Here is a 21,254-nt window from a genome sequence, read left to right as displayed (position 1 = left end):
TATAAAAAAAATAGTACCGACATCCGTATACGTTATTTTACCGTTATTTAGTAAGGAAGGTATTTAAAAAGTCCTTCGAGCCGGATTTGAACCAGCGACCTAAGGATTCCAGACGTAAGCCACTACAGTCCTCCGCTCTACCAACTGAGCTATCGAAGGTCGATTTACGGTAGCTGTTTTCCCGTTTATGTTTTCACCCTGAACCACATTAATTAGAAAAACAAAAACGCTGGTCGTGTATGATATTGTTTGAAGGTTTTGTAGAAAATACAATTTAGTATTTAAAACAGCATCGAACCGTCCTAAACACCCCTCATTTAAAATAGTGCTGGATTATTTTCAATTTGAAACACACTGTTGGGATGGAATTTGTATTAGTAGCGGCGACAGCAGCAGCAGCCACCAGGGGGCGCGGTTGTCCTTTCCGTAACAAATTGGAAAAGGTGACCGGAGCTCTATCAATGTAGTTCATGTTGCTAACATTATCTATCATAAATATGTAGGAAAACGACAATATGTTGCAATTGAGTTCAATTCATAATAGTGTTCACGAGGTTGGTTTCACACCCCAAAACTAAAAACAAATCTACAATGAAGTCCACATTAAGCCTTTGTGGGGGCTATTAACTGTGTAATAACTGTGTTAAAGAATAACCATACTAAAACTTTTTGCCAATAATTTCAACTGAACAATGTATGTACCACACACAAACATATGCTTACCTGTTAAGTCATGTCATGAGCACTCAGTAATTGTTCATGTGTCAATTACAATTACAATTAGGGCATTTAGCAGACGCTTTTATCCAAAGCGACTTACATCGGTTAACACACATTGACACACCGACGGCAGAGTCAACCATGCAAGGCGACAGCCAAATATGTCGACCAAATATAATATAATAATAATAATAATAATAATTCAACAAGCAATAATATGTATATTGTTTTACATTACAATTGATTAAAAAACGCACAGAAAAGACACAAAGCAGCAATACTGAAAATCCCTTTATTGAAAATACATTGTTTTCTGCTATAATGTATTATTTTTTCGTCTTGGTGGATGTGTGGTCAAATAAGTTTAGAAAATATATTTTTACATTTTCTTGAGAAATGTGCCATGTACCTTTTATGGGCGTAATAACTTTGAATTGACTCACTTCACAACAAACGAATCTCATTCATATTTAAAACATAATAATAATGTTTAGAAGGTTCTATGTTTTTGTAGTTGAAATTTAAGATTCGTAAAAGTAGGCCTATTCAATTAACAACTTGTAGACAAAGGACAGGAAACACGAGAGGGAATGACATCATTGAGCTTTGAGGAGTCGTTCAGGTATTTTAAGATGGATCCATGTTGTAGTTCAGAAATCTTCTATTCTACACCCTTCATAAACTCCAGGAACTCTGGAAGAAAGATAAAAGAACAAAAACCATTATGCTGCTTGTAAAAATCTAAAATTATATTATCATACGGGATATGATAATAATTCAGAATCATGCCTATTGCAGAAAATGCTCCATGGTTTTATAGACTTATGGAAAACGCAATATGTATGCTAAAACCTACGCCCTTTGAACCTATGCCTTGTCTTTCTTCTGCCAGAATCTTTGTAATGTAACTAGTCATTTAAAGTCCTTTAAGCCCCGCCCCCGATCCTTCCCTGCATACCGTCGTAGTCGATTCTGCCATCGTTGTTCTTGTCGCCGTCCTTCATCAGCTCCTCGATGTCATCCTCTGTGATGCACTCTCCTGTGGACTCCAACATGGCCTTCAGCTCGTCCAGGTCGATGTAGCCATCTCCGTTCCTTAACACAGGATCATACGCCCCTTATGGTTGGGACTGCTTGCTAACCCACCTGCTAGGGACCACTTGACGTGATCCAGGATCCAGCCGACAGATCCAGGATGTGAAAGTCCTTCTCACTAGTTTGAGACGACCACCTGGATTTGCTAATGAGTTAATTATCCTGATAGCACAGTTTAACTAATGAGGGAATACAGCTATTTTATGGCAGTTGGGGTTTGACGTTACAATATATATATATCTTCGTTATCTAGCAACCATTTTCATCATTATGCAAGTTATGATCATAGCTGGTTTCAGTTGAGCATGACAAAGCTGGCTCAATAATACCTCACTGGAACAAAATTATCCTTCAACAAACACTTTGTTTGCCGTCCTACAGGCCTACAGTGTGAGCGTACACTTCACTGTGTCTTCAAGTGAAACTTTGTAATGGAGATACTCAGAGGAGAAACTCACTTGTCGAACATGCGGAACAGTTCAGCGAGCTCCTCTTCTGACTTCCCCTTGCTCTCCTCCTTCATGCAGCGTACCATCATCACCAGGAACTCGTCAAAGTCTACGGTTCCACTGGCTGGAAGAACATGGCCAATAGCTTAGAACCATGCACCGGGTCACCTGGAGCTTCTGAATATAACATGTCTGCCATCTGCATTTCTGCTTGGTAAACCCATTGATGTAAGAAACTGTTTAACTAAACTGGTTAGCGAGGATGGCTTTTGTTTTCTGAACGTGATTTTTTTCCGCATGAACTGGAGTGCTCTAAAAAATACTATATTGATCTTGATGGGGAATACCTGTACAGGAATGGGAGATTATACATATATATATAACTTATAAAAGGTTTGCTATGTGCGACTGAGTTAGCGATGTGGCTGGAGGACGATAAAGACTAAAAATGGTTTATTAGTAAGCAGAGATGGACAGTCATGTGGCTATGTTAGCCATGGCTGTTTGTGGCTATGTTAGCCATGGCTGTTTGTGGCTATGTTAGCCATGGCTGTTTGTGGCTATGTTAACCATGGCTGTTTGTGGCTATGTTAGCCATGGCTGTTTGTGGCTATGTTAGCCATGGCTGTTTGTGGCTATGTTAGCCATGGCTGTTTGTGGCTATGTTAGCCATGGCTGTTTGTGGCTATGTTAGCCATTGCTGTTTGTACTATGGCTGGGATTGAAACAATGGCAAGTTGTTTGGCTAGGTGAGCAATGGCAGCTAGCGGTCTGGCTAGGTTAGCAACGGTGGCTAGCTGCTGACGTACCATCTTCATCCACTTCGTCGATCATCTCCTGGAGCTCCTCTGGGGTGGGGTTCTGTCCAAGCATCCTCATAACCTTCCCTAGCTCCTTGGTGCTGATGCAGCCATCCTCTGCGTCCTGAATGAAGACATCAAACGCGGCCTTGAACTCTAAAGAGGGCCAGAAACACGGGCGGCTTTGAGAAGTAATGGAAATCAAAAAGATGTGAAGAACGTCTCAAATATTGTTGTTAGTAATTAGCATCGTCATGCTATATGTAGCTAGACTAGAGGTAGAGACACTGGTATTGGGTTGTAGGATTTTACAGCTTTGGTATTAGTAGTAGCCTCATAAGGATTCACGCTAGGCTTTTATAGCGATACAAGAAGTAGTGGTACTTGCTACATGCTAAAGCTAATGTTGATTCCTCAACAAGATTCTCACCATTTTTCTGCTCCTCTGTCAAGTTCTCAACCTAAAGAAAGAGAAAGACGTATTGTTAGTTGCGACATATTCAAATAATTTTATTATTTTAAGTACACTACTTACAAACCCATATTTTCCGATGCATACGAAAAAGGGCATTCGATTTATGCAAAGTGAGGAAAGCAGAAGCTTGTCATCTCCTGACAATACGTGTATTTTTATACGCACTGCATCCCACCCCATGATGCATATCGTATCACCAGGTTCTTGCCAACACCACTGGCACCCCCGCCCTCCTCACGATTCGTCCTTGAACCCTCACCACCCAGTCCCTGGCCCGACCAACGGCTCCATGTAGGCACCCAGGCCTTCTCAGCCCCCCCAACCACCGTATGACTGAAATGTCATGGCACTTTCTTCACCTGCTATTCTGGTCCCACGGGGCCACAGTTGGATGCGTAGGCCAGCGGAGGCTATTGGGGGGGGCGGGTGGGTTGGTGGGGTTAGGGGAGGTATTGGAAGGGTAGTTGGCAGCCGCCGGTCCGATCTGTGGTAGCAGTCCTCACTTTCGATGGCTAGGGCCAGCAGCTGTCATGTCCTCTCCTCGTTTGTCCTACCTGACCGTCCCAACTGTCGCTTTGTTCTATTGTTGTCACGCTGAAAGATGTCAGAAATGCTTGCTAGCTGAGGCAGGCATCTCTTGGACTGGGACCAGGGGATAAGAACCAAGGGTCGACCGTCTCCACCGTCCAGCCAATACCCTGCCAAACTAGGCTGTGGCGGTTCGCCTTTAATACGCTGACAGAAATAAATATACTTGTGTAACAAGTGTGTGTAGACAAAGAGTTATTGTGGGAGCGATGAGCAACCACAGCGCTATGAAATGCTTCTGAAATGTTCCTATGGGATTGGCCAATGTTCATGTGAGGTCCAGTGGTAATGGGCTTCTTAGCTTGATCTCTGACAACTGTGAAGGCAGTTGGTCTTGACCTTCCATTAGAACACACTATGTGTATATACCGTTCGAAAATCCTAGCACGCAAGCTGGCATGGAAAATGGCTAAAAGTCTCTATTCATATTCAGATTTGCTAATGTGCGCAAACAAAGCTTTGTATACACATATACAAAACTTTTTTATCCAGAGCTTTCAAACTTGTTTCTGTTCTTATTCTTAATGGCAACAGGCTGGATTTCAGCCCGTCTCCAAGACGCATGACGTAGCAGCGCTCAGAGCCAGGGAGCCCTGAGCTCTGATACCCTTGTCCCCAATGTCATGCCACTGCTGTCCTCTTAAACACACTCCACTCAGACAAGTTAATACCATTTCTAAAAATGCCTTTATAAAACGTCACAATTTGCAATTTCACTTCTTGTAACTTGTTGATTGTAGCAATATATATATATTTTTTTGCTATATATGATAGCATATATCATATATATATTTCTTCTTAATGTAATTGATAAATCCATTAATAAAATGATCATACCATGATTAAATAATAATGCTGCTTGTCCACTCACCGCTGCCTTATATACATCATCCATGGTTCCTGGTCTGTCTTTGTTTTATCCACACACTCACACTCACAGTGCTGCTCTCACTGAGATACAAGACAAAGACTTGAAGCACTACCTGCCTCTCTCTTTTGTTGGGTGGGGGGGGCGGCTCTGGTCACTCAAAACCCACCGTTGACGTACACACGTCACCCAACTTGATGAGGTGTGTGTGTGTGTGTGTGTGTGTGTGTGTGTGTGTGTGTGTGTGTGTGTGTGTGTGTGTGTGTGTGTGTGTGTGTGTGTGTGTGTGTGTGGTTGTGTGTGTGTGTGTTCTTATGGGAGAGAGAGATCTATAAATAGAGACAGAAGGGTGATTTTCCAACAATAGCAGCGCATTGGCGGCAGCGCCTAAATTGGAGACATTGTCTGTTTGTCCCGGCCTACTTAGCTAATAGAAGAGCCACCATTGGTTCTGGGAAACAAGCTCTACTTTTGGTTATGCCTTTATTCTCCTGTTGGATGTGCAAGCACTGGACATCATAACCATCCTTATCAATTTGTTTTTGATGCAATGATATTGTGTGACCTGACCTTCATCGGCCTTGATCACATCGCAGATGGCTGCCACCATGACCCCAGGCCAACCGACCAGGCCTGGGGGTCATGGTGGCAACGACCTGCAGTGGGATCTAATTGAGGAGCAATCAGACAGGAAGAGAGAGAGAGGGAGAGAGCCTGCAAGGACAAGTGCTGGTATATGTATACATAGTGGAAGGTCCTTCTGCTGTACCAAATGGCTTCCAATTCCAACTGTGATCACCGAGTCCTACAAATAGAATAAAATACATTTCCCAAAGTGCATCTCGGAAAAGGAGCTAATAGGTCAGGCATATCAATTTCCTCATAAACAGGAACGCTCTTCTAAATTCCGTACATACTGAGGGTGGACATCTGCCCCCCCCCCCCCCCCACACACACACACATATACAAAACCCTGTCAATCAGGCACTAGAAGCATATAAAGTCTGTCCATCAGGCCCCAGTATAATCCCGAGGTACTGTTTGCCGATGGTCATTGTGAGAAGTGGCAAACCACAGAAGAAGAACATGTTTTATGACAATAGAGTCGAGGTGAAGATCTAAAATGGCATGTGTCCTTGACTAGAAATAGTGTTGCAATTCAGGGGGTGGTGTGTGTGTGTGTGTGTGTGTGTGTGTGTGTGTGTGTGTGTGTGTGTGTGTGTGTGTGTGTGTGTGTGTGTGTGTGCGTGCTTATTTGAATGTGCATGTGTGTATCTGTGTGTTTATTTAGGTGGATGTGTGCATGTGTGTTTATTGGAATGCACGTATGAATGTATGTTATTTAAATGTGTCTTTGTGCATGTGCATGTCTGTCTATTTATGCTGGTTTGCATGTGTGTTTATTTGAATGGTTGTGTATTCTCTTATTAATGTGTGTGTGTATGTGTGTGTGTGTGTGTGTGTGTTTGTGTGTGCATGATTTTATCAGTGTGTGTATACGTGCAACGCGTGTGCTTGGAAGAGGCATCAGGGTAATGAGGGGTAATAGAGGGGTACATGGGGTACCGTAGCCCGCCCCCTCTCTGCTGGAGGAACCGTTCTCTGGCCCAGCAGCACCTGCTGTCGGTCGGCAGCTGTAGCTGGGGTCAGGGGTCAGGGGTCAGACTGCAGGGTTTGGACCCGGTTATGTGCGGACACCGAACGGCTTTAGATGCAATTAAGACAAGACGGGACCTAAAGGCCGTGCTTACCTTAGCTGCTTCCCCCAGGGCGGTCCCTAACCCTAACCCTAACCCTAACCCTAACCCCTAACCCCCAGGGCGGTGTCCGAGGCCAGCCGCACCCACCACGAGCAGCCTGCGGGACTTCTCTAATCACATGGTAGGGGTGCAGTTATTCACTGTTATCTCCACATTCTTAACGCTAATCGTCTTCTTAACCCTAACCCGATTTTATGGGGTCGTGAAATGACCATGCTGAGATGTTACGATGAAACCGAATGTAAAGATGGCAAGTCTGAATAGGATCGTTGGGATTTTTTTTAAATTATTTACAGGCATTGTCCGTTTCCTTTCTGCAGTTTACGTTTGTGATGAGGTAGCCACCACTACCACTATATCACTTTTTAAATCCCTAATTTCTCTCGGATTAATTTAACACTTGTGTTGTTGTAGTACCCTGTATAACCATGGTGTTACGCTATATATCGATTGTATGTATTAATGTCCTCGATTAAAGTGTGTTTGTAGTTTTGGGGGACTTTCGTTGACATGAAAAATATCGATGCAGCGAATCAGAAAGCAGCAGGCCTGACAGCTAGGGGACTTGGTAAGGTTGTTTACATTCTAAAGCACACATATTTATTTTAAATGCCCAAGGTCAAACGAGGGATGACCTCTGGGATAACGCGTTGGGATAACAGCCGTCACAACACTGCTACACCACTAGTTGTTCGAGAGAGTTAAAAATATCACCAATGTCACCAAGATATATTATTTCAAACTCACATGTTGGGGCCAAAGTTGACAACCTCTCCTGAGAACAGGAAGTTGCTTGACAAAAGGTCTGGTGTATTATATTATATAATATATATAATATAATGTTCAACCTCTCGGGGGAGAATGTGTGGATCACTGAGTTTTGGGAAGATTTAAACACTTTGAACACAGAGACAGCCCCTTGTGAAAAGTCCATGGTATAAACTCTTCACAAATAGCCTTGTCATGGTTTATATTTTTAACCTTTTACAAGGCTACAGGGCTGGATATTGGTCCAGTTGACCTTAATCATTCAGACTATACACAGCAGACAAAGGCTTGTTGAACTTACGACATCACAGTTGAACCTAGCCTTCTCCCTTGTTGTTCAACATGTCTCTACTTGGAAAGACTCATAAACCTTAGTGTCAACACTGCAACACTTCCCTCTATGGAAGCAGAGAACACGACAGAAGCAGGAGGCCGAAGGCTGCTTGGTTCACATGTCCTGGAAGGAATTTCTCATATGTGTGGTTTGCAACGTAAGGAAGAAAAGTTGGAGAGAACCTGGTTGAATCTCTGGTGGTTCTACAGAGCGGTCATTCTTTCATGTCCTGCAGCCTGCGCTGCTATTGGTCAGCTCTCCAGGAAGTTGTCTTTATCCCTCAGCCAAACGGAGACATCTTCCTACCGTTGGACCTGGGTCTGGGGGTTGGACCGGAGCCATAGAGGGGGCCTGTAGCGCTGGGTTGGGCTCCAGGAGAGGGGAGAGAGGTAGGGCTCCAAGCAGGAGATCCAGGGCTGGAACCTTGTGGCAGATGATAATGTTCTGCCAAGATATACTTTTTTCAAAGGTAATTCTGTTCAAGTCATAAATGGTCAAGTATTTACATATATATGTGTAATATTTTTTTTCTTCTGTTACTATTTGTGCAGCAAATGTGTGTTTGCATGTTTGTGTGCAATGTGTAAGAGCGTTTTGCCATCAGTGTGCTGAAACGTTTGTTGCGGTTTTAGTTCGTCGACTCATGCATGGCCGTGCACCGTGTGTGTTGACTGGGGCCCTTGTGCACACATGCACATTTCTCTTGGCTGGAGGGGGATAATGGCAGCGAGGGGGGTTTGATATCCTGAGAAACGTATGAATGAGGGCATTTATCTCCCTCGAACCTGAAAACACCCCCCCCACATCTCCTGGTCGGCTCTCCTCCTCCCTGCCCCCCTCTGCAGGCTATAAGAGGGTCCTACTGGGTGGGGAGACCATTCACCATGAGGGGAGCCGGGCTGCTGTGTCTGCTGTGCGTCTGCGCCGCGTCCCCCGCAGCCCTGGGCCCGGGGCTGGGGGCCGGAGCGAGGCTCAGTGCTCGGACCGCCACCGGGAGGGCGCCCCCCCTCCCTGAGGGTGAGACAAAGACACCGGAGCGCTGGGTTGATTCATCGCTTGGGTTCCTGGTTGGCATTATCCTTCGTACCAATTTATTATGATTAGTTGTGTTATCATATATTATAGGATAACACAACTATATATTCTCATACACATGAGAATATATACATTTTTTATAATTGGTTTTATTTTAACAATGATCGTATGTTGAGTTCTAATGTAATGTTTTAATGAATTGTGATTATTGATGAGTGACTGATAATCATTACTGATTACTGAATCTTGACAACGTGTGAGTTGTGTGTGGCCTTCCTGTGCGTGTGCTCAGTGTTTGGGCCGTGTGCGCGCTGCAGGTCGGTGTGTGGTGTACGGGATGACCATGTTTGAGGGGGCCATGTGGTCTCCGGAGCCGTGCACTGTCTGCCAGTGTCAGGGAGACATGGTGAAGTGCAAACCCAGCGCATGTGACCCAGGTGAGACACGCCAACCTTTCAGAGTCGGTTCAGTCTCAATCTTCTCCTCTAACCGCAGAATGCACCGAGCCGATCTCTCATCCCCTCATTCCACAGCCTTACCTCAGATCATATCATTCCACTAACTAACCCATAGTATACCATCTCATATACTAAACCTTATAGTACCTATCCAAACCCAGAGTTGATCCTCCCTCTATCCAATCCCCATTCATATCCGTCCACTATCTAACCCCAGATCGTGTCCTTCCACTATCTAACCCCAGACTATCCTTCCACTATCTAACCCCAGATCGTGTCCTTCCACTATCTAACCCCAGACTCTATCCTTCCACTATCTAACCCCAGACTCTATCCTTCCACTATCTAACCCCAGACTCTATCCTTCCACTATCTAACCCCAGACTATCCTTCCACTATCTAACCCCAGACTCTATCCTTCCACTATCAAACCCCAGACTCTATCCTTCTACTATCTAACCCCAGACTCTATCCTTCCACTATCTAACCCCAGATCGTGTCCTTCCACTATCTAACCCCAGACTCTATCCTTCCACTATCTAACCCCAGACTCTATCCTTCTACTATCTAACCCCAGACTCTATCCTTCCACTATCTAACCCCAGACTCTATCCTTCCACTATCTAACCCCAGACTCTATCCTTCCACTATCTAACCCCAGACTATCCTTCCACTATCTAACCCCAGACTATCCTTCCACTATCTAACCCCAGACTCTATCCTTCCACTATCTAACCCCAGACTATCCTTCCACTATCTAACCCCAGACTATCCTTCCACTATCTAACCCCACTCTATCCTTCCACTATCTAACCCCAGATCGTGTCCTTCCACTATCTAACCCCAGACTCTATCCTTCCACTATCTAACCCCAGACTCTATCCTTCCACTATCTAACCCCAGACTATCCTTCCACTATCTAACCCCAGACTATCCTTCCACTATCTAACCCCAGACTCTATCCTTCCACTATCTAACCCCAGACTATCCTTCCACTATCTAACCCCAGACTCTATCCTTCCACTATCAAACCCCAGACTATCCTTCCACTATCTAACCCCAGACTCTATCCTTCCACTATCTAACCCCAGACTCTATCCTTCCACTATCTAACCCCAGACTATCCTTCCACTATCTAACCCCTGACTCTATCCTTCCACTATCAAACCCCAGAGTGTGTCCTTCCACACGTCAGTGTTATCTATCATCTGAATGCACCTAAGCTTTTTTTTTTAATAACACACGTTGCACATCACATCAAATAAATATACACAACGATCAAAGTTTATCTTTTGAATGAATGATGCGGTTGTGGTTTGGGTTATGCTAAGTACCGGTTCAGGACATCTTAAAGGTACTTCTGTATCAGTCCTCCCCACCTCGAACACTGGGAGCATTGTCTACAGATAGACTCTGGAATTATGATGAAGACATTGGTTGTGTGAAGGTCATTTGCGGAGCAGGAGGATGAAGACCACAAGTCAGACATGTTCTGGGGACTGAATGCGGCCATTGATGCCTGCTAGGGGTTAGCATTAGCGATGTACCGCCTTAACGTTTAGCTGATATTTGTTTTGGATGCTCGCCCTACTTCCTCCGTTCCCGATCCTTAAGTTCTTGAAGCCACTTCTGGGGGATCTTCTGAGAATGGTGGTGTTGTTGGGATTTCCAGGACCAGCAGCGGGAAAAGTTCAGGTGGTGAAGAAGACCTCGGAGCATCAGGGAGTGGGTGGAGGAGCAAGGAGGAGCAGCAGTAAGACCTCCACCTCTAGAGGAGGACAGGAGGTGAAGGAGACCTCGGAGCATCAGGGAGTGGGTGGAGGAGCAAGGAGGAGCAGCAGTAAGACCTCCACCTCTAGAGGAGGACAGGAGGTGAAGGAGACCTCGGAGCATCAGGGAGAGGGTGGAGGAGCAAGGAGGAGCAGCAGTAAGACCTCCACCTCTAGAGGAGGACAGGAGGTCAGAACCAAGGGACAAACCGTGAGTCCATCACCTTTAAAACTACCGCTGCTACTGGTGTTACTGGTAATAGAACTGCTAGTACGACTGCTGCTACTGGTGTTACTGGTAATATAACTGCTAGTAGGACTGCTGCTACTGGTGTTACTGGTAATAGAACTGCTAGTACGACTGCTGCTACTGGTGTTACTGGTAATAGAACTGCTAGTACGACTGCTGCTACTGGTGTTACTGGTAATAGAACTGCTAGTACGACTGCTGCTACTGGTGTTACTGGTAATAGAACTGCTAGTACGACTGCTGCTACTGGTGTTACTGGTAATAGAACTGCTAGTAGGACTGCTGCTACTGGTGTTACTGGTAATAGAACTGCTAGTACGACTGCTGCTACTGGTGTTACTGGTAATAGAACTGCTAGTAGGACTGCTGCTACTGGTGTTACTGGTAATAGAACTGCTAGTACGACTGCTGCTACTGGTGTTACTGGTAATAGAACTGCTAGTACGACTGCTGCTACTGGTGTTACTGGTAATAGAACTGCTAGTACGACTGCTGCTACTGGTGTTACTGGTAATAGAACTGCTAGTACGACTGCTGCTACTGGTGTTACTGGTAATAGAACTGCTAGTACGACTGCTGCTACTGGTGTTACTGGTAATAGAACTGCTAGTACGACTGCTGCTACTGGTGTTACTGGTAATAGAACTGCTAGTACGACTGCTGCTACTGGTGTTACTGGTAATAGAACTGCTAGTACGACTGCTGCTACTGGTGTTACTGGTAATAGAACTGCTAGTACGACTGCTGCTACTGGTGTTACTGGTAATAGAACTGCTAGTACGACTGCTGCTACTGGTGTTACTGGTAATAGAACTGCTAGTACGACTGCTGCTACTGGTGTTACTGGTAATAGAACTGCTAGTACGACTGCTGCTACTGGTGTTACTGGTAATAGAACTGCTAGTACGACTGCTGCTACTGGTGAAACTGGTAATAGGACTGCTAGTACGACTGCTGCTAGGATTTCGTTTTCTGTCATACCTGAAGGCCTACTGTTATGATTCCCAGCGCCCCGCCGGGGGCCCAGAGCAGCGTCCCGCCGGGGGCCCCCTCAGCCCAGAGCAGCGTCCCGCCGGGGGCCCCCTCAGCCCAGAGCAGCGTCCCGCCGGGGGCCCAGAGCAGCGCCCCGCCGGGGGCCCCCCCAGCCCAGAGCAGCGTCCCGCCGGGGGCCCCCCCAGCCCAGAGCAGCGTCCCGCCGGGGGCCCCCTCAGCCCGGCGGCCGTCCCTCCAGCGGTTAAAACACCGGCGGCGCCCAGGAGCCGCAGGCCCAACAACTCCTCAGACGAAGAGGACCGCGACTCTTCCGATGAAGACGAGGACGCGGAGGACGAAGACGTCGTCGGCCCCCCACCTCCACCGCCGGCAAAAGCGAAGGTCGATCCCCCGACCCCGTCGCCGTCTGTGCTCCGGGCCGCCCCCCCGAGACCACCTGCGCGGGGGGCGGGGGGGCGGCCCGTGGTGGCGTTCCCCCAGAAGCCCCCCTTCATGGCGTCCCTGCCGTGGGGTTGCCTGCTGGCCGACACGCTGGTGGCGTGCGGCAGCACCGGCCTGAGCCGCATGCCGCTGATCTCCGACCGGGGGGTGAGGACCCTCTACCTGGCAGGTAGGGGGCGCTGGTGGAACACACTTTAGATCAGAGGCTTTTCTGGTCACGACTTTAACATTCTTAGCATGGGGGCCCCAGTTGGAGTCAACCCCTCACCTCTTCAGCTGGACAGGGAATCAACCCCCAACGCTGGCCGCATGCCTGTGTCCGCCAGTGGAGTATCTGTGAGAACTAAAACTTGTTTGAGCAACTTTATAGTCATTTGAAAGACATTTAAAATGACAAATGACATCGATAGACCATAACCAAGGCATGGAGTCGAACAAGATTCTCAAGCTCAAGTGTAATGTTGTTCTATTGATTGGTAAAAATGAGACCCTTTACCGTATCCAATCCTAACTGTGTTGCGTTTCTTTGTGTGTCCAGACAACAAGATCAGCCGGATCCCGGCCAAGGCTCTGGCCGGTCTGCCCAACCTGGAGTGGCTGGATCTGAGCAAGAACAAGCTGGACGACGCCTCCTTCGCCCCCCTGCTGTTCCAGGTGCCCCCCCCACGCCAGCACCGCCGCAGGGCCGTCCGAGTCCATACGTACACGACGCTTCCTCCATGCTCTGTAACCGAAGGCTCTTCCTCATATCCTCGGTGCCTCCATTCTACCCCTGTTCGACCCAAACGTTTCCTATCATGACGTCCCGAGTATAGAGAGGGTACATCAGCCATCCAGATGGCCAGACCTCTGGGTAGGCTGTTGGGTTCAGCTGTGACCTTCTGTTTTGTAAACTCTTCCTCGCTTCACCGAGTCTCCAGTGGGTTTAGGTGCGTCAGCCAACCACCAGCCAGGCTTGAAGGAAAAGCTCTCCAACTCGTGGTACTAAAAACAGGAAAAAAACAGCCGCCTCACACTGTGAACCGCTCTGTTATGCTACGTTACCGTTCTAACTCAGCTCTATCCCCATGGCAACGCAGAGTTTATTGACCGACTCTTCGGTGGTTGATCGACACACACCTTTTTTCTACCAGCCGGTCGACCGTATTTCACAGACACATCCATAAAAAAAAGACTTAGAGCCCTTACAGGTATGGCGTGGGGACAAAGCGCACATGCTCCTTGTTGAATCAGGACCACAGGCAGAATGTTGCACCCTCGCAATGAATTCCACCAGATGCTCCGCCGGTCGGGTGGAGTTGGTCGCAGTCAACAGTGGAAAACCTCAACTAAGAGGGAGACAATGGTTTGTGCCTCCGGGCGTCTCCCAGCACAGCTCCTGGACTCCCAGCTCCTACGGTCCGTCACAGGGGTGACAGAATGTCTTCAGTCTGTCTGGGGGCAGCTGTGTTGTTCCCTGGCTCGTACATATAACACTGATCTAGTGCGATTGGTACTCTTGTGCTCAAACAGCGAAGAAAATAAGAGAAGAGAAAATAAATCGTGTATATGTCCACGAGTCGGATGAGGAATCCACACTAATTCCGACCGGACCACATTTAATTAACGTGGCAGGAGCTTAGTCCTCTAAGGACATCTGGCCTCACAATAGAGCAGCTCATCCTGAAGCCCGACCCTGAAGCAGGTTAATGTCCAGTGCTTCAGAAACAACATGCAGCGGAGACTCATAGTGTTGGACCTCTCTCTCAGCGGGGAACAGACCGTGTATACAGTAGGGGGGCAGGCCAGGGGTTCTCTCAGGGGAACAGACCGTGTATACAGTAGGGGGGCAGGCCAGGGGTTCTCTCAGGGGAACAGACCCTGTATACAGTAGGGGGGGCAGGCCAGGGGTTCTCTCAGCGGGGAACAGACCGTGTATACAGTAGGGGGGGCAGGCCAGGGGTTCTCTCAGGGGAACAGACTGTGTATACAGTAGGGGGGGCAGGCCAGGGGTTCTCTCAGGGGAACAGACCGTGTATACAGTAGGGGGGCAGGCCAGGGGTTCTCTCAGGGGAACAGACCGTGTATACAGTAGGGGGGCAGGCCAGGGGTTCTCTCAGGGGAACAGACCCTGTATACAGTAGGGGGGGCAGGCCAGGGGTTCTCTCAGGGGAACAGACCGTGTATACAGTAGGGGGGCAGGCCAGGGGTTCTCCAGCGGGGAACAGACCGTGTATACAGTAGGGGGGCAGGCCAGGGGTTCTCTCAGGGGAACAGACCCTGTATACAGTAGGGGGGCAGGCCAGGGGTTCTCTCAGGGGAACAGACCGTGTATACAGTAGGGGGGCAGGCCAGGGGTTCTCTCAGGGGAACAGACCGTGTATACAGTAGGGGGGGCAGGCCAGGGGTTCTCTCAGGGGAACAGACCCTGTATACAGTAGGGGGGCAGGCCAGGGGTTCTCTCAGGGGAACAGACCGTGTATACAGTAGGGGGGCAGGCCAGGGGTTCTCTCAGGGGAACAGGGCGGTGCGGGGGGGTGCGGGGCGGTGCGGGGGGGTGCGGGGGGATCCACACTAAGGCCTGGATGCTTTCCGCTGCAGAACCTGACCCGGCTGCGGCGGCTGATCCTGGACGGGAACAACCTGACCCGCGTGCCCGACTTCCTGCCGCCCTCGCTGCTGGAGCTCAAGATCAACGACAACCAGCTCAGCGGCCTGACGCCGCGCAGCTTCAAAGGTCACACACACACACACACACACACACACACACACACACACACACACACACACACACACACACACACACACACACACACACACACATCCTCCTCCATGTCAACTCTCAACTCCACTCTCACTTCTCCATTCTGAAACACGAGCAGGGATTCCCAGTTAAAGTCTGCAGAGACAATGGGGCTTTATGAGAGAGAGAGAGAGAGAGAGAGAGAGAGAGAGAGAGAGAGAGAGAGAGAGGGAGAGAGGGAGAGAGAGAGAGAGAGAGAGAGAGAGGGAGAGAGGGAGAGAGAGAGAGAGAGAGAGAGAGAGAGAGGGAAAGAGAGAGAGGGAAAGAGAGAGAGAGAGGGAAAGAGAGAGATGGATGGATGGATGGATAGATCTATAGATATACTTTATAGATGCTTAGATTGCTCGAAAGAACACTGTAACAGTTTGTTCTCCCTTGATTAGCAGTCCGCTGGATTTAAACGTGCATTAATAAAATGAAACGTTAAAGAGCACCTATTATGCTTTTTCGACTTTCATGTCCTATAAACGTTGTTATAATGATTTATAGTCATGTTTAACCATAAGAAATTAAGACTGGAAAAGTACTATAATAGGAGATCTTTAAAGACAAACGTCTCTATCATACAATCCCGCATTGTTCCTTTTCTTTTACTGTTCCCTATTGAATCCCAGCAGAGAGTTTAACTAAGTTCATCCCGTCAGGTTTGTCGAAACTCCTGACGCTAGAACTGGAAGACAACCACTTCCACGACGGGAACGTTTCACCGTTGACCTTCCGACCACTAAGGAAGCTGGCCTACCTTCGTCTGGATGACAACCGGTTCCGGGGCGTTCCCTCTGGTCTCCCCGTCTCCCTACAGGTACGTCCGACCCGGAGGTCTGCGCTCCAGACTACCTTGTGATTTCCGTGTTCCGTGGCTGTTGGTCATTCTGACTTCCATTTTATTTATTTATTTTATTTTCTCTGCTTGCTAGGAGCTCCACCTCTCAGACAACAAGATAGAGGTGGTGCAAGCCGGGATCCTGAACAAAACTGTTAACCTGAGGGCTCTGGACCTGAGCCACAACCGCATCCGAGAGGACCGCATCGCCCCCCACGCCTTGCTACACCTGCTGTAAGGGTACACACCTGTAGACGCCAGCCCCCAGCAACGGACCCTGAAGTACATTCCCCCGTTCACTCATGTTCCACCGCGTCGATGAAAGCCATGAATATACATGTACATGGCTTTGATGAAACATGAAAGTAGCTGTTGTATCTGAAACTCATATTTATTAGTGTATACTATTAAGGGTACAGTGCCAAAGGAGTGGCAAACCGGGGTGGTGGTTCCCCTGTTCAAAAAGGGGGACCAGAGAGTGTGTGCCAATTACCGGGGTATGACACTTCTCAGCCTCCCTGGTAAAGTCTACTCCAAGGTGCTGGAAAGGAGGGTTCGGCCGATCGTCGAACCTCAGATTGAAGAGGAACAATGCGGTTTTCGCCCCGGACGTGGAACTACGGACCAGCTCTTCACTCTCGCAAGGATCCTGGAGGGGGCCTGGGAGTATGCCAATCCGGTCTACATGTGTTTTGTGGATCTGGAGAAGGCGTATGACCGGGTCCCCCGGGAGAAACTGTGGGAGGTGCTGGGGGAGTATGGGGTAAGGGGGTCTCTCCTCAGGGCCATCCAATCTCTGTACTCCCAAAGCAAGAGCTGTGTTCGCGTCCTCGGCAGCCAGTCAGTTTCGTTCTCAGTGGGTGCTGGTCTCCGCCAGGGCTGCGCCTTGTCACCAACGCTGTTTGTGATATACATGGACAGGATATCGAGGCGTAGTCGTGGTGGGCAGGGGTTGCAGTTCGGTGGTCTGAGGATCTCGTCACTGCTTTTTGCAGATGATGTGGTCCTCATTGGATCATCGGCCTGTGACCTTCAGCACTCACTGGATCGGCTGGCGGCCGAGTGTGAAGCGGCTAGGATGAGGATCAGCACCGCTAAATCTGAGGCCATGACTCTTAGCAGGAAACCGATGGATTGCTTACGCCGGGTAGGAAATGAGTCCTTAGCCCAAGTGAAGGAGTTCAAGTACCTCGGGGTCTTGTTCGCGAGTGAGGGTACTATGGAGCGTGAGATTGGCCGGAGAATCGGAGCAGCGGGGGCGGTATTGCGTTCGCTTTACCGCACCGTTGTTACGAAAAGAGAGCTGAGCCGCAAGGCAAAGCTCTCGATCTACCGGTCGATCTTCGTTCCTATCCTCACCTATGGTCGTGAGGGTTGGGTGATGACCGAAAGGACGAGATCACGGGTACAAGCGGCCGAGATGAGTTTTCTCAGAAGGGTGGCTGGCGTCTCCCTTAGGGATAGGGTGAGAAGCTCAGCCATCCGTGAGGAACTCGGATTAGAGCCGCTGCTCCTTTACTTAGAAAGGAGTCAGCTGAGGTGGTTCGGGCATCTGGCAAGGATGCCCACTGGGCGCCTCCCTTGGGAGGTGTTTCAGGCACGTCCAGTGGGGAGGAGACCTCGGGGAAGACCCAGGACTAGGTGGAGAGATTATATCTCAACACTGGCCTGGGAACGCCTCGGGATCCCCCCGTCAGAGCTGGTCAATGTGGCCCGGGAAAGGGAAGTCTGGGGCCCCCTGCTTGAGCTGCTACCCCCGAGACCCGACCCCGGATAAGCGGACGAAGATGAGATGAGATGAGATGATGAGACTATTAAGTAAAGCTGATACTGATTAGGATTATCTTCTCTTTTATCTATTTTCTAGCTTCTTTAATTGTCCTGTAGACTTCTAACAACCTTCAATAATTGTCCTAACCGAGTGTTCGGATTGGTCCTTACTGAGTGTTCTGATTGGTCCTCCTGTGTTTGGTGCTAACCTCCTGTTCGGATTGGTCCTCCTGTGTTTGGTGCTAACCTCCTGTTCGGATTGGTCCTCCTGTGTTGTCCATCCAGGAAGTTGGAGTCTCTGGACCTATCCCACAACCGGCTGGTCCACGTCCCGTCCTTCCTGCCCCCGGGCGTCCGCCAGCTCGTCCTGCACCACAACCTCATCCAGCGGATCCCGGCCTTCGTGTTCGGGCACCTGGCCCCGGGCCTGGACTCCCTGCACCTGTCCCACAACCGCCTGCAGGACGGCGGCCTGGCCCCGGCCTCCTTCAGGGGGCTGAGCTCCTCGCTGGCCGAGCTGCTGCTGGACCACAACCTGCTGCACTCGGTGCCCCGGGGCCTGCTGCAGCTCAGGAACCTGCAGCACCTCCGGCTCAACCACAACCTCATCAGGTGGGCGGGTTAGGGTTTCTTCTATCTTTCTTTTTCAGCGTAATGTTCATTTGACATTTAGTACAAGAATATTCACATTTCTCAATGTCCAAGAAGGCCTCTGTTGTCCATCCTTGCATTGATTTCTTGTGAATTTTGATACATTTTCCTTCATATGAAATGAAACAGTACCAGTTAATTTTGATAAAGTGTACCATGCAAAATACTTTCTTACCTACAGGGGGCAGCAAGCTCAATGAAAATCAAATCACCTATTCTGTAGGACACTTTATATTAAATCAATTCAGCTTTTTGTGACTGGTTAACTTGGCTCCACCATACTAATGTGAAATATTACCTCCAGACCCAACCAAGTATAAACATTACCAAGACTTAGCACTTAGGAGCCAAGATACCTCCCTGGCTCGAAGAACAACCGACCTTCCGTCTTCATGGATTCAGATTTACATTTTGACAGTCACATCAAATCAGTTACAAAATCGGCATATTATCACCTTAAAAATGTAGCAAGACTTAGAGGGCTCATGTCCACCGAAGACTTACAAAAACTTGTACATGCCTTTATCACTAGTAAGCTTGATTACTGCAATGGCCTCCTCACAGGTCTCCCAAAACAAACTCTGAGGAAGCTTCAGCTTGTTCAGAATGCTGCTGCTAGAGTTCTAACAAAGACCAAAAAATTTGATCATATTACACCAATTCTGAAATCGTTACATTGGCTTCCTGTAGGTCAGAGAATTGATTTTGAAATCATGTTGCTAACCTATAAATCCATACATGGTTTAGGCCCAAAATATTTAACTGATATGCTTCCACTACATCAGCCTTCTAGACCACTAAGATCCTCTGAGACCAATCTGTTAATTATCCCCAGAGTAAACACAAAACATGGGAAAGCAGGATTTAGTTACTATGCAACAAATAGCTGGAATAAACTCCCAGAGGATTTAAGACTTGCCCCAACTCTGAGCACCTTTAAAACAAGACTGAAGACTTTTATGTTTGCTATAGCTTTCTGCTAAAATCTTAAATACATTGCACTTTCTAAAAAGCTTTTTTAACTTTGCCTTTATTTTCTATTTTAATCCTTTTTCTATTTTACCCATTTCTTTGCATATGTTTTTCTTTTACTTATCTATTATTTTATTTTATTGTATGACAATGTTTATATGTGAAGCACTTTGAGTCTGCCTTGTGTATGAAAAGTGCTATATAAATAAAGTTGCCTTGCCTTGCCTTGCCTTCACAAGAGAAAATAAACCCCTGGGCTACGGTGGTGGGGCCACCGCCACATGCCCGTCCTTCTTCTAAACATTCCACCATCTCCTTCCTCTCCTCCTTCCTGTCCCCCCCTCCCCTCCTCCCCGTGCGACGGCAGCGACGTCCCGCTGGGCGCCCTGTGCGACCCGGGGGCGCGCGAGGACTCCCCCCTGCTGAGCGTCCACCTGGAGAACAACCTGATCCAGCGCCACCTCGTCCCCCCCAGCAGCTTCTCCTGCATCCGCAGTTACTACAGCGTTCTGCTGCGGCCGCAGAGGGACGAGGAGTAGGGGCGCCCAATCACAGGCGGAGGAGGGAGGGGGGAGGGAGGGGCCGCCCAATCACAGGAGGAGGAGGGAGGGGGGAGGGAGGGGCCGCCCAATCACAGGAGGAGGAGGAGGGAGGGACCGCCCAATCACAGGAGGAGGAGGAGGGAAGGACCGCCCAATCATAGGAGGAGGAGGGAGGGGAGAGGGAGGGACCGCCCAATCACAGGAGGGGGGAGGGAGGGACCGCCCAATCACAGGAGGAGGAGGGAGGGGGGAGGGAGGGGCCGCCCAATCACAGGAGGAGGGGGAAGAGGAGGGAGGGACCGCCCAATCACAGGAGGAGAGGGAGGAGGGAGGGACCGCCCAATCACAGGAGGAGAGGGAGGAGGGAGGGAGGGACCGCCCAATCACAGCCGGAGGGAGGGAGGGACCGCCCAATCACAGCCGAAGGGAGGGAGGGACCGCCCAATCACAGCCGGAGGGAGGGAGGGACCGCCCAATCACAGCCCACCAGTCCGTTGGGTTCTGCTCCGTCTGATCGCTCGCCGACTGGACTCGTCTCTTGAAGGAAATCGTGAATACTTGGGAAATTAATGATAGTGACAATTATTGTTGCATTTATTTAGTGCTTTGTCAGGCACTCAAAGCGTTTGACATGTCAAACTATGAAGATAAACAGATACAAGATTCAGTAAAGTTAGTAAACTAAAGGGGAATTTTGATTATCCAAGTTCTCACCAAAAACCATGATTCTAACAAAGTGATTCACTTCTTGTGGGAGACCAAAATAAAAGGATGCAGGAAGAAAGCCATTCGAGGTTAATGGTCTTGCCTTTTGTGTTCTAACAGTTGCCATAAATTCATGCTTAAAATAAAGAAATACGTGCATTTTCCATTCTGAATCCATGTGTTCAGGGCATATAATTATGAATAAA

General features: G+C 48.5%; 2 protein-coding genes and 1 non-coding gene across 3 annotated transcripts; 1 reads left to right on the top strand and 2 right to left on the bottom strand.

Annotated features, from left to right (window-relative positions):
• Positions 1–71: 71 nt before the first annotated feature.
• Positions 72–159, bottom strand: trnay-gua (transfer RNA tyrosine (anticodon GUA)). The gene is given in 2 exon segments: positions 72–107; positions 123–159. It is a non-coding gene; the product is annotated as a tRNA-Tyr (tRNA).
• Positions 160–998: 839 nt separating this feature from the next.
• tnnc1b (troponin C type 1b (slow)) lies at positions 999–5,187 on the bottom strand. Its single transcript, XM_030337268.1, has 6 exons — positions 4,999–5,187; positions 3,495–3,525; positions 3,074–3,220; positions 2,274–2,388; positions 1,679–1,815; positions 999–1,413 (listed from the first exon to the last, which is right to left on the bottom strand). The coding sequence occupies exons 1-6, from the start codon at positions 5,020–5,022 to the stop codon at positions 1,382–1,384; spliced, it is 486 nt and encodes a 161-aa protein (XP_030193128.1). The 5' UTR covers positions 5,023–5,187; the 3' UTR covers positions 999–1,381.
• A 1,696-nt stretch (positions 5,188–6,883) lies between these two features.
• si:dkey-6n6.1 (extracellular matrix protein 2) lies at positions 6,884–20,363 on the top strand. Its single transcript, XM_030337456.1, has 11 exons — positions 6,884–8,326; positions 8,703–8,874; positions 9,210–9,329; positions 11,023–11,330; positions 12,378–12,972; positions 13,342–13,457; positions 15,384–15,519; positions 16,230–16,387; positions 16,503–16,642; positions 18,464–18,790; positions 20,169–20,363. The coding sequence occupies exons 1-11, from the start codon at positions 8,291–8,293 to the stop codon at positions 20,338–20,340; spliced, it is 2,280 nt and encodes a 759-aa protein (XP_030193316.1). The 5' UTR covers positions 6,884–8,290; the 3' UTR covers positions 20,341–20,363.
• The last annotated feature ends 891 nt before the right edge of the window (positions 20,364–21,254 follow it).

This window comes from Gadus morhua, chromosome 16 (genome assembly GCF_902167405.1).
Source record: "Gadus morhua chromosome 16, gadMor3.0, whole genome shotgun sequence".
Taxonomy (NCBI): domain Eukaryota; kingdom Metazoa; phylum Chordata; class Actinopteri; order Gadiformes; family Gadidae; genus Gadus; species Gadus morhua.
This window is presented reverse-complemented; position numbering and strand designations above follow the sequence as displayed.